Raw genomic sequence first — 13,217 nt, 5'->3', positions numbered from 1 at the left:
GCCTACCCAGAAAATGGCACTCAATTCTATGATATCTGTATCTAACAATTGTACACAGATCTTAACCAATCAAATGGTTACATGACCATTGCTAACTCATTTTGGCCAAACCTCCTTGTTTCATTATATTGTGAAAAAACTTGCATTTGTTAGAATGAGAATATATTTTGTATATTACCAGCTGCTTTCTCATGACCCATCAGGGCATAACAGCCATAACTTTCTTCTTATCATGTCACTCCCACCCTAACAAGTGTGGGAAGGAGGACACAAGATGATCACAAGGGCACAGACCAGACAGTTTATACTAATCCACCTGTATATCCACAATGCATGTATTCTGTATTCCATGTTTTGTATTCAACTTGCTAAAAAATATCTCATAGGTGGCTCTCAAGTGGAATAATTAGAAAGCTTCAACATTCCTGCTACTACCAGTTTACCAAAAAAATGATTGCATGTCTGGCCTACTTTTTAGACTAAAGATTTAGTAAATTTTACTTATATACCAGATTCCATAAAACTTGATTAGTTCCTAAAACATTTATTCATACTATTAACAGGCTTCAAAACTTAAAAAATACTTCAAATATTATTTGATTAAAGTGTATCTATTGGCAAAACATTTAAATACTGTACAACTCCTAAATAAAAATCAGGAGATTTATTTTTTTAATCTCCTGTTTTGACATGAAGCAGAAAATAATTCATTTAAGGATAAACAGAAAAAATAGAAAAAACAGAGCATTTTACCCTTCCTTACTTAATCTGAATCCTGCTGTGCACATTGTGAGGGGTTTCCTTCATTCCTTTGAGTTTTTTGGTAAACATACACTTTAAACAGAACATACAGTGTTTTCTATCTTGTTTTATTATGTAGAGTCCTATAAAAATATTATAATTATTATTAATAATAATAATATTAATATTATTAAACAGGATTTATATACCGCCAACATCTTATGCAGCGCTGTACATTGAATAGGGGTTGCAAATGACAGACAAATACAGACACAGTGACACAGGAGGAGGAGAGGACCCTGTCTCAAAGAGCTTACAATCTATTACAATTGCAACAAGAGGGTTCATGGTTTCATGGTTCCATCCATGGTTCGTAAATTCATGAGATCCATGGTTTGTATATTTTTAAAGAGAGCAAACATAGCCTAGAAAGAGAGTAGCAGACACAGCATCATCCAGAGATAGCTAATAAGTAAATGTCCATAAGCTGCTGCAAAAAAAACCCAGTGCTAGGCTTTCTTAATAAAAAGCTCAGTATCCAATCTAATATCTAAGCTAGTATTTTAGCAATCTACTATTCATGAATGTAATAAATTCTTATTTGTAAAATAAAAATGATATATATATATAACAAAAAACAAATAATTTATAAACTTGTAAGCTTTAAAATAAAATAAAATATACCAGAAACCATTATTAGTTTATTCCGCACTGATACATCAATTAGGGGTTATGATGTGCAAACCATTGGCAAAATCTTCCAAAAGGACCTCCTGGCTCTGCTTCTACTTCCATAAAGTCACCTGTTACATCTGATTTTTTTTTTTAAATTCAGATTTCTTATAACTATAGTAAATGAAGCCAATATCATCTAAAACTAACCTTTAATATAAGTAATAGATGAACTGTGTTATAAACTCACAAGATACATGGCTATGCAATAATATCAGCACATGCAAATAATATATATATATATTCTATATATATATATATATATATATATATATATATATATTATGTTAGCTCATCATACGAATGGGCATCAGCGGCTGTTAAGATTTACTTGCTAAAGGATGTTTGGTTTTTTTCCTTGTCTTTGGATTTAGCCAGCTTTCTCTGAATAAGACAGCAAAACATCACCATCCCATAGATGACACCGCAGGCAAGAAGCGTGCTATATGCTATGAAAGCTGATGAGAGGATCTCTGAATAGTCTGGAGAAAAAAAAACAAAATATATAAAATTATTTGTGCCATTTCTTTTATCCTGAACAAAAATGATCTAAAAAATTGGATTTTCTTCAGAACTTCCAGAAAAATAATTTCGGATATCCCATGTCTACATTTACTTATTCAAAACATATCAAAGTCTTCGAAGCCCTACTGAACCATTTTTTTAACTACAAAAAAATCAAACTGTTCTTTTTGTTTTTAAAGCAGCCACTCCCTGCTGCAAAGAAGCCTGTCCCCTGCCAGAATTCTGCAAAGAAGTGAAAGCAGTGATCCTGTAGAGATCTGATACCCCTCGGGCCCAAGCCATACCCTTAGCTCCACAGGTAGCCAAGTTCACATTGGAGATCTCTGGCTCAAGTGTGTTGGACTTTTTCAGAGACACCACTGCTTACACCCAAAAAGAAGGGGCTCTTCTCCGAAGCATGCTTTTGGGGGGAAAGGCTTTTCCATTCATTTTATGGCCAAGGATAATGAACTGTACACCATATTGAACACCATATTTGTTTACATGCACATGGATGGATTTAGCTACTTTAAACTGGCTTTAAGAGAGAATTCAGTTCAAGAACAATCTGATGCATTTTGAAAAACTAAAAAATTATCAAATAGTTGTATTTAAAGATGAATGATGAGTGATTAGTTATTCTGGCTTAACACATATTTAATATTTGTAGAAGGAACAAGTGCTCGTAAAATGTTTTCTCCTAGCCTTCAAGTTGAAGGTGCCGTGTTTGACCGTTCAACAAGAATTTGCAAATTTTACAAGCTCACTGTTTTTAAACAGCTGTTAGTTTGCAAATCATTGAGAAATTCCAACTGTGTAATTTCACCTCCCTAGGGGGAGTGAATGGGACAGAGAAACTAAACGGAGGAAGAGAAATGAATTATACACTTCCCTCTACAGACATCTGCTGCTTCGGGACAGGGATGAGAGTTGGAAAGTTTGCTGTATTTTTTAACATTATTTTCGATATTTAATCTCTCAGGAATATTCATTGTGCATGTCCCTGGACAACGCAGATGTCTCCCTTTGTCTAAAATAACTATTGTTCAGTGGAGGAGGCTTAAATAGAAATATTAGTGCAGCTGCAAAGGAGCCCACAGGCTATAAGGGGCCCAATATTAACATTGTTTAAAGTTGAAGTTTAGGCGGCTAAAAAAGCAACAATTAAAGGAGCTCTGTTATCATTAACATATCAATAAAGGTATTTATTTATTGAAATGAGTGGTGGCATGTGAATATAACTTTATATATCAGAATTTTGTAGTCCCTATACAACAGGGAGAAGGAAAAGCAGTACAAGGAGAGAATCAGCATGTATGCTGATAAGTAACATACTACATAGGGGTAACAGAGAGATGAGCATTACTATGCTACTGCTTCTTTACTGTGCAGGCATAGGCTGCAAGCAGATCTATGATAGCCTGGACTCATAGGAAGTGATTTAAATGATGCTGGCCAAAAGACAGAGGATATGGGATTGTGGAACTGCTGGGTACCGCTTCGGATTTAAATTATTTCAGCAATAGGTTTTTTAAAATTATTTTTATCTTTTTGTACTGGAGATTTATGTGAATGTGACTAGTTAATAATTTGTGAAAGTGACCAATTACAACAGACATATGGAAACCTTTTTATGCACTTTTAAATCAAGTCAGCAATCTCTTTTATACTTTTGTCATGTTTATTATTTGCAATATTCTATTCTATTCTAATTCATAATTATACATGTCATTTATACAGGTTGCAAACATTATTTTTGTTATTTTTGTCGATACAATTTTTGTTCTGCACATCAAAATGATGCTTCTGTGCTCCCTGCTATTTAATTAATTTAGCCTAAAGAATTTTTAAGAATTTCCAAAAAAATCTGTCACTAAAAAAAAGTTCAATACAAATTGCAGTTTGTAAAAAAAAATCTAAATTCATTTCACAAAAGCAGCAATATGTCAAATCAATGTGCACTGCTTTTTGCACTTAGTGACATTGATGTGTCGGCTCTGCTTCCTGACAAATGATAGCATTCCATAGGCTTTGTTTGTAAATGTTTTGACCCAAGATTCACCTAAACTTTATCCAAACTGTACACAATTTTTTTTACAATTCGGGGAAAAGGGTAAATCTTGGGTTTAAACATTTATGAATAGACCCCTAGGTGTCTGTCTTAAGAACCCCAACTTTAATCTGTTGTTTCTTGTAACTTGCATCAATAACTCTTTTTTCTGATCCCTTGGTCAGCAAATGCTGGAAAAATAATTTGGAATGTTTTGTAACTTGGAATCTAGCATTAGAACCTCCTTTTTTGTTCCCATTTCTAAATGTTAAAAAAAACTCTCCAACAATATCTGAGCAATAGCGTACCTGCGTATTGCTCAGATGTCAGTTCCTGTGTCTGGTTTGTCATCTCTTCCAAGACAGGTATGACTCCTTCCAGGATCACATTTGCCGGTTTACATTCTGAAACAAAGCAAACATAAATTCAACTTCTGGATGTGCAACATTTATTTATATCTACAGAAGATGGAATTTAGTTTGTAATGCTTGCCAGTTTTAAAGGATCAGTCCATCTAAAATAATAAAACACTTTTAGTAGATTCCTGAGCTCCATGTTCTGCTGATCCTTCACCACAAATTGTCAGCTACTTGTTGGATTTTATTTGTTATAAAACACTTGAAAAAATGTAAAAGTGATTACACTCCTTCCCTAGGTCTACCAAACTAAAAAAGTTTCTATGATCTCCCTCCTAAAAATTAAGGATATACAATATAGTAAACTATAGTAAAGTATAGCAAACAGAACTAAATGTTAAATAGATAATTGTAATCAGTATACAAACACACTTTTTTAAGACCATTAAAAAAACATTATAACCAAATGAATGCATTTAAAAGATGATCTAAAGAGACAATACAAATGCCATACTAACACAAATATATACCCTGTAGACACAATGGGCCTTATTTAATTAAGTTATCCAGTGCTGGAGATGATACACTTTCATCAGAAAAGCTGGGTGATCCAGCAAACCTGGAATGTATCTGGTCCAGGATTCAAAACATTTTCTAACAAGTAAGCAATTGACTACGACATGTACCTTTTGAAGAAAATGTGCTTTCCTCAGAGGAAATAATACTCGTGATCTGCACTCCTGACTCATGCTCCACCACACAGGTCATCTCTGCACCTTTCCTCCATAGCTTCACTGGGATTGTGGCTGAAGAAGTCTGATCATATGAGAGGTCTGCATTCTGTACAGCTGGGAACAGAACATTTTCCGGAGACTGGGTTTGGTTGTTTAGGAGCCACTTTATTCGTAAAGGTTTGGGGAAATAACTTTTAGCATGGCAGAGAAAAGTTGCTGTTTGCTGGTATTGGATTTCCAAAGATGAAGGCTGAAAAAATACTACAGATGGTCTACGAACATTCTGTGTTTCTAGAAAAGAAGGTAAAGTCATATTATTGGATTTATTCAAGCAATTAGTGTACATTTGTTCCCAAATACAGCTACTTCTAGATTAGAACATATTTGTTAATTCAAAAAACTTTACTAAATTTTTCAGGTACCACTTACTAGACCAATTTCTTTAAACCTCATATCACTGTAAAACCTTCATTTATTTGACTTTAAAACACATGAAAAGTACAACACATTTTGTTAAACATGAAACTGTATCAAATTAGTCCCACTTGCATTTCTTTCCATGCGTTTCGCATATATTTCGCTTTCTCAGGAAAATTTGGGTAGATCATCCAATTGAAACTAAATAGGATACCCTATCCTTTAACTCACTAACTAACTGACTTGGGATCAAAATCACAGAGTAATGTTAAGCTCCCCAGAAGCAACATGAATATCTCGTGGTCCATGCATTGTAATGGGGTAAGAAAACTTAGGATATACTCCTTTCAAGTTATTGTATTATTCGGTCATATATTTTATATAGTCTCCATGTCATTATTTCTTTCCATTCCTTCTTCCCCTGTGTATGTCTGCTCCCTAATGCTGGCTGTCTCCACGAATATGTTTGGAGCATTTAACATAGCATACTCACTCATAGATGGCTTTATTGATACCCACTCTCCATTATACTCAAAGATAAGCACACCACGAAATTATTTAGCCCAGGTTTGGTTCCCAGCAAGGGTCTCAATACTTACAGATAATGGTGGGGCCAGGGGAGTGTTTGGTTGTGTAATAGCACTCCCAAGCTTTGACCAAGCAACCCCATTACCCTGCCACCACAGACCTACACGTGATAACACGGCACCTTATTGCTTACTGCTTTAACTGTAATTCCAAAGCCAACAAAAAAAGTTTTCCACAATTTGGTTCACTTTGCCAGCTTTGCAATTTTTTTTGCTTTTTTTGTTTTTACAAGGTACAGAAGAAATCAGTGAACTGCACGTGATAAAGCAAGGTCCGCACTGACAGTATAATGAGATAACAAGGCAATATAAATTAATAATATTACTAAGAATATATATACTCAAATTTACATCAAAACCGGAACAATCTCACTTACCCTTCACCTTGATCTCCGTGCCTTCCCCAAAAATGTACTGGCTTTTGTACCACACTGCACAGTAGTACAAGCCCTCATCACTTTTTTCTGCATTGCCAATAGTCAGAGTGAAGGCATTTGTGGCCTCTTCTAGCTCAGAGATGAATCTTTCTCCAACCCCTTCGCCATAAACTGGGCGACTCCTATCCCTGTGACTCACAAGAAATTGTATCCCATCTTCTTTCGTTTGACGATACCATGACAGTACGTGATTAGACACCTTGCTACCTTGCATGAAGCATTTCAAGGTAGGACTTTTTCCAGTGCTGGTAATGGATGGAAGAGTCTGATGCAATGAAGGGCCTGACTCACCAACATGCTCTAGTACCCCAACATCTGCAAAAGAACAGAGAGTACATTGAACAAAACTTCTACATCCTAAAAACAATGATTTGCAAACTACAGAAAAAAATTTAATTCTCAATTGATAAGATCGTTCTCTTCTTTGCCACAGTGTTAAGACCATATCGCAGCTTTACTTGATCTATTATACGACTATATAGAAGTAATTTTATGTCTTCATCATTTCACTTTATAACAAGAAATGTTAAAGAAAATCAGGATAATAGTAAAATTGGTGAAATGTTGTGTTATTCTGGTTCTTGATGTTGAGGCCAATGCCAGTATTATGGATAATGGTCAATCAGTGATATGGGAGTACAATATATCTAAACCTAGAAAAAAACAAAAGTATTTGGGTTTGGTTCATGCTAAATTTATCAAAATTAGCCCAATGTTGGTTGTAGCTGGATCTAGCAGTGCACCCTACTAAAGTCTGTAGCAGGTGAATTTTTTTTTAAATTCTGTTAATTTTTAGGGCTATTAGAAAACTAATAATTAAAAGGGTATAAGGAGCCAGGCACCAACATGACGTACAAGTGTAGAGAAGTGTACCAATGCGAAAGTTTTTTGTAAAGTTGTGGGGCAGAGAAATAACTATTTATGCAGGGATTATTAAAAATACACAAATCCTCTTACAAACACCCTTGGAGGATGTATTAAAGTTGTAAAAAAACAAAACATGAGTTTATGGAAATTTTAATTCCCTCAACACTGCAAAATGGCCTAACATTGAGGGATTGAGCACATTCAATACATCTGGTCCCCAAAAAAGGATGTGGGGGTTTGGACAAATATGAAATCCCCATTTAATACGAAAGGGAGACAACGAAAAAAAAACACATACAGATATTTATCAACTTTAAAACTGTCACGCTTGGGGAGACAGGTCCACTAGGGGGCGCTACGGCTTGCACAGAAGTGGTGTGAGCCCTGATAAGGACCAAGGTGAAGAGTCTAAAGCTGCGTACACACTTGAAATTTTTGTCGTTGGAAAGGATCTTTCAGGATCCTTTCCAACGACAAGGGGCTGCAAGATGCATGAACGATGCTGTACATACAGCACCGTTCATGCTCTATGGAGAGGGGAGGGGGGAGAGCGACGGAGCGGCACCCTGCTGCGCGCTCTCCCCTTCCCTTTCATTACGATCGGCTGTCGTCCATCGTCCGTGGATCCGGCAGGTCGGTCGTCCGGACGATGGACGACACCGACTGTACACACGGAAGATTTTCGCCCGATAATTGGCCGATACCGATTATCGGGAGATAAAAATCTGCCGTGTGTACGTAGCTTTAGCAGTAACCAGTTCTTCTCCAGAGCCTCTAGTGGTGAGGATGTCGCGCTGCTGGTTACTGCCAAGTTGTGGTCCTTGGGCACACCAGGGTGGGCAGGATGATGCACAGTACCAAATCAGTAGGTGAAAGAATTGTCAAGTCACAATTATTTTACACATTTATTTTTTTTAAATATTAATGTTTATTCTCTATGTTTTAAAAAAAACAGCAGCATAAAAACATTTTCACCATTTAGGTGTGTAACTCCAGATACGAGTAGGTATACTTTTCTCTACGCGTTTCACAGAACCCCAGTCCTGCAAATATAAAAAGTGTACTGCCATTATTTCCTCGCCTCCTCCTATCATCCTGTAGCCATAACATATTGGGCATATTCTGCTACACATAGGTGAGGAAGAGCAACAAGTAAAATGTAAGTAAATAAAGAAAAAGTTTAGTAAAGTGTAAAATGTGTAAAAATATTTGTAAATGCTAATACATGGAAGATGTTGAAATACATGTTTAATTAAATGTAACATATTGATACTCTAGATCTGAGGATCCACGAAATGCGTAGAGAAAGGTATATACCCACTAGAGTTCCTCATGTATCTGGATGTTTTAATAGAATATTTAAAATTGAATGTACGTGTGATGCTATCGATCACTGCCTGAAAGGTCCCATGTTTTTAGTTTGGTTAGTATGAAATAGTTGGTATGAAATATTTTAAAGATTGCCAGTCTTAAACTGGGATGGCTGCGTTCATCGGCTAAAAATTTTATTAGCATGTATAGAAAATACTATTTAATCTTTCTGTGTGAAAAAGTTAATTGGTCATCTAAACCCATAACTGATATTTTAGCGCTGCAAATAGAATAACACACTAGCTTCTGATATCCTATAGTTACTACGATAACACACTTTTATGAGATTTCTCAGCTTCAATAAACAGTTACAATCAACAGTTAAAAATATGTTATGCATTGATAATGTTTTTTTTTTAATGCTAAATTAACAAAATAAAATCCACCTGGATGAGAATATCGGTTGTATAATTTTGTTGTCTTGGTGGAGATGAAAACTACCAGAAATCTGACCACTGCATTCCTTAAGATTTACAAAAAGTCTGTGCATGATTCAACTTTTTCACTCCATATATTTTATTCTACTATTTTCACAGCTGTCCTGCAATTCATTTGTGTACTGTCCCTCTCATATTTCACCACAACATATCATTACTTTAATTACTTTTCTGTTTATATCTTATTCTATTAAAGGTATACAAGACATGTTTTACAACATCATGCCATTGGTATACCTGGGGCTAAAATTTAAAGCAAACTTTTATTAAACAAACTTTTAAAGAACATTAAATTAGGCCTAATTTATTAATGCTCTGCAAGGCTGGAGAAGATACACTTTCATCAGTGAAGCTGGGTGATCCAGAAAACCCGGAATAGATCTGGTCCACAATTCAAAACATTTGCTAGCAAATAGCAAATGACTTTGAAGAAATCCATTCCAGGTTGGCTGGATCAGCCAGCTTTACTGATGAAAGTGTAAAATTAAATAGAATACAATATATACACAATAAACAGTTGTCCACAATAAACGGCAACACAATCAAATGATCAAATGCCTTATATGAATTAAAACTAGTCTTATGGTAAGTTAATAACATCAGAAATAATAAAAAAGGATAGAACGAGTATATCTAGGTACCCAAGAATAGCATGAACAACAGATGACTCTAATACCAAATCCAGGGAGAGATCCCCAGCAAAACAAAAGGCTTCTATGTAGTCAGGGTCCAGGTGGCGTCTATATGCAGCAGAATCTAAGAACTGTATCCAATAGAACTTTGTGTTTGTAAACTGTTCTCCAGTGCCATGAAAACTACTTAAATGGTCTTCCATTTACACTAGTTTATTAACTAGTTGGAACCAAATCAGATTTTTTTTTCAATAATTTAATCTTTTTATGTATTATTCACCATTTTTACTGTCATTTCTACCATTATAGGCCATGTCACCCTGACTATAAATCCTTTATATGAAAATTTGTAGATTTTTATGTGTTTGGTATTTAGCAGCTTCTATGGATTTTCTGGCTGTCAGGTGTCAATAATAATGATTAAATTTGTCTGACCTAATTAATTTAAAAATGTCCCTTTGCTCCTACTGCTGACATTTCTAATAAACCATATAGCCTTTCATTTGCTGTCATAAATCAACACTTGTTTTACCAAAAACTTTCTTTTTAGATTAATTCTTATGAAATAGCTATACCAACCCTTCCATATAAACTAGATGAACCTTTTTATATTATGATGCCACATCCAAGAATTTAAATTTCAACAAGACAATACATAAGAACATCATATAGGGACTTTAAAGGCACCCAAATGTATCACAACACATTAGCAAATTAAAATACAATATTTTACGAGATTAGTTTGAGTTGAATTCTTGATGATTAAAATTATGCTGATAAAGTACTTTTTAGTTTATTATTGTACATAGGCTGTTACAGAAAACATTTTAATTTTGTATATTAGTATATTAGTAGTTATATTCTAATAAAAAGACACTCTGCCCATATTGTATATCTTTGCTTAGAAATCACTTTATTTCATGTATTATATACTTATTAGGGTAATAGGTCTGAATAAAACCTGATACATTACGTAAAAAACTAAAAACAGCAAAGTCCATCATTTAATGAACATTTCAATAAAAATCAAACTTTAATTTAAACACAAATATAACTCTAAAATTCTTAGTGTGCAACAAGTAATATAGTGTATGTAAAGTACATTTTTATAAAATATTCATTTTAATTATTTTTATTTTAACAGACATACAAGTCCATGTATAAAGCAGTGAATCTGATCCCATAGGGATCTTTTTATAAATGTTTTCAACCAAGGTTCACCCAACTTTTATTCAAACTTCATAGGATTTTTTTACACCAGGTTTAATTAAAACATGCGTTTTTTAATTGCATCCAGAGTGTAAATTGTGTGAATTTTGGGTAAAAGTTGGGTGAACCTTATGCAAACATTTATAAACTACACTCCATCATAATATAAATAATACAAATTTAGATATTTATAATTTTTTTATCAAAAGCAATTCTAAAGTAAAAGAAATTGTGGAAAAAGTCACTATACAAGTCAATATAGTGACACAGGTACCATGCGTAAATGAATGAGAAACAATATATATGAATTATGATTAATTCACCTTACACTCAGTTTACATACATACGCCAGGCTAAGGTATGTTATTTTAATCATGTGAATAATAACTTAAAATTTAACAACAAAATAAGCTGACCCTGTCTTTGTTAAATGATAATTAGAAGAATTGTTGCATTTTATGCTAGCGGATAGATATGAAGAGTTTAAATGTATTTTGTCCAATTCATTTTTACAGTAAAAAAAATCAAATACGTAAATAATGTAACTAATCTATATATATATTGGTTTTTTTAGGACTTTTACTTTTTTCTTGATTCTTTAGTTTTGTAACTTTTTGCTTTGTATCTTTAAAGGAAAGTCTGTATGTCTTGATTTAAAAAAAACATGGAAGTTGAGACATCAGCGTCTCCTTGAGCAAGTTGTGAACTGGATCTGCTCCTCACAGCAATAAATGATCCAGCTGGCCCAATGGTAGAGCAAATACACCTCTTGCATCTTTACATTTTATTTTACTTTTCTGTATATATTCTAACCTCTTAAAACTAAACAAAACTCTTTTGTATTTAAAAAATATATATCATGTTTCTGTTAGTATAATATACCTCCTAATATTAAATATAATTATTAAAAAATATACAAAACCCTAAAAAACAGCTAAAAAATTAAAAAGAAGCATATTGAAATAATAATATAACTGTATAAAATAATAATAATAATAATAATATTAATAATAATAATAAATAAATAAATGTTATAACAGAGTATATATTTTTCACTCTATTATTTTTCTATATATCTATGTTCTATTGAAATTCTTTTCTTAATGCAATGTGCCCACCGATAAATGTGCGCATTTATATTGTAGACCTTTAGTATGTCTACAACAATTTATTACTTTCCATGCTAGTTGGAATACTCAAGATGTCACAGCCATGTCTAATTTTTAGGCAGGATAAACAATAAAACATTCAAAAATTTTTATTATTATGTTTTGCTTTGATATATGTCATCATATATTGGCTAGAAAAAATGCATAAAGGTGATATACTGTAGTATAAAGGTACTTTGTAAAGCAAAAGTGATAACATTTACTGACCTGTTATACAGAAAAGAGAAAGGACCATTAGGTATTTCATTTTAAGCTGTTATCGAGTCAAAGATATATGAAGATTCTGTGGTTGCCTCCTATAGCCCCCTCCTTTTGATATTGCCTTCTTGTTTATTATTTCCTGCCATCACAGCAACAAGATGGCCATAAAAGGACTGCAATCTAAACCTTCTAAACCGGCACATTCAAAACCTTCTAAACACCTGTTGAGATGAAACACACTGAGCACCTGTGGGTTTGGTAAACACTTTAAAAAAGTTCAAGGAGTCACATCATTTTAAACTAATAGTATCACCTATTCGTTTATTGGCATTGAGGGGAAAAACATTGGGGCTTCCAATGTTAACCATTACCGCTGACCATGCTGATGTTATTGTTCCAATAATTTTTACTGAAAACACTTTTAGAGATTGTGAAGGGCATTGAGGTCAGAAGTATATATTTGTATTCTTATCCCAGACCAGTGAGTAAAAGTATTGAAGCCAGAACTTTAGCATGATGACCAGTCAACCTTCAACAACTTTAAAAAAATTAACAAGTGTGCAGGTTTTTGTACAAAAGGAGCTGGCTATGTTTCTTCTGCAACAAAAGAAATTTATCTTCCTGTTTGAAATTTTTTAACTGGACTCACCTCTCCTCACTCACAGCTACTGGCATCACCACGGGTTTAGGATTTTTAACCATCTTGATTGGCCAGGCCAGAATGACAAAACTCCTGCGCATTCATTCATTGGGCCTGATTTATTAAAGCTCTC

At 33.9% G+C, this 13,217-nt stretch overlaps 1 protein-coding gene across 2 annotated transcripts in view; it reads right to left on the bottom strand.

Annotated features, from left to right (window-relative positions):
- Positions 1–534: 534 nt before the first annotated feature.
- LOC140343651 (immunoglobulin kappa light chain-like) overlaps positions 535–13,217 on the bottom strand; it is a 17,561-nt gene continuing 4,878 nt past the window's right edge. Inside the window, exons 1-5 of one of the 2 annotated variants that reach the window (XM_072430441.1) lie at positions 12,451–12,621; positions 6,499–6,873; positions 5,070–5,408; positions 4,336–4,431; positions 535–1,955 (exon numbers count right to left, since the gene is read on the bottom strand). In XM_072430441.1, the coding sequence (XP_072286542.1) occupies positions 1,801–1,955; positions 4,336–4,431; positions 5,070–5,408; positions 6,499–6,873; positions 12,451–12,490 (1,005 nt within the window). In that variant the 5' untranslated portion in view covers positions 12,491–12,621 and the 3' untranslated portion in view covers positions 535–1,800. Of the gene's footprint in view, positions 1,956–4,335; positions 4,432–5,069; positions 5,409–6,498; positions 6,874–12,450; positions 12,622–13,217 lie in introns of those variants that run through there. The other variant, XM_072430440.1, reaches the window with a different exon arrangement.

This window comes from Pyxicephalus adspersus, chromosome Z (genome assembly GCF_032062135.1).
Source record: "Pyxicephalus adspersus chromosome Z, UCB_Pads_2.0, whole genome shotgun sequence".
NCBI lineage: Eukaryota > Metazoa > Chordata > Amphibia > Anura > Pyxicephalidae > Pyxicephalus > Pyxicephalus adspersus.
The sequence above is the reverse complement of the archived record's forward strand: the minus strand, read 5'-3'. Positions and strand labels throughout refer to the sequence as shown.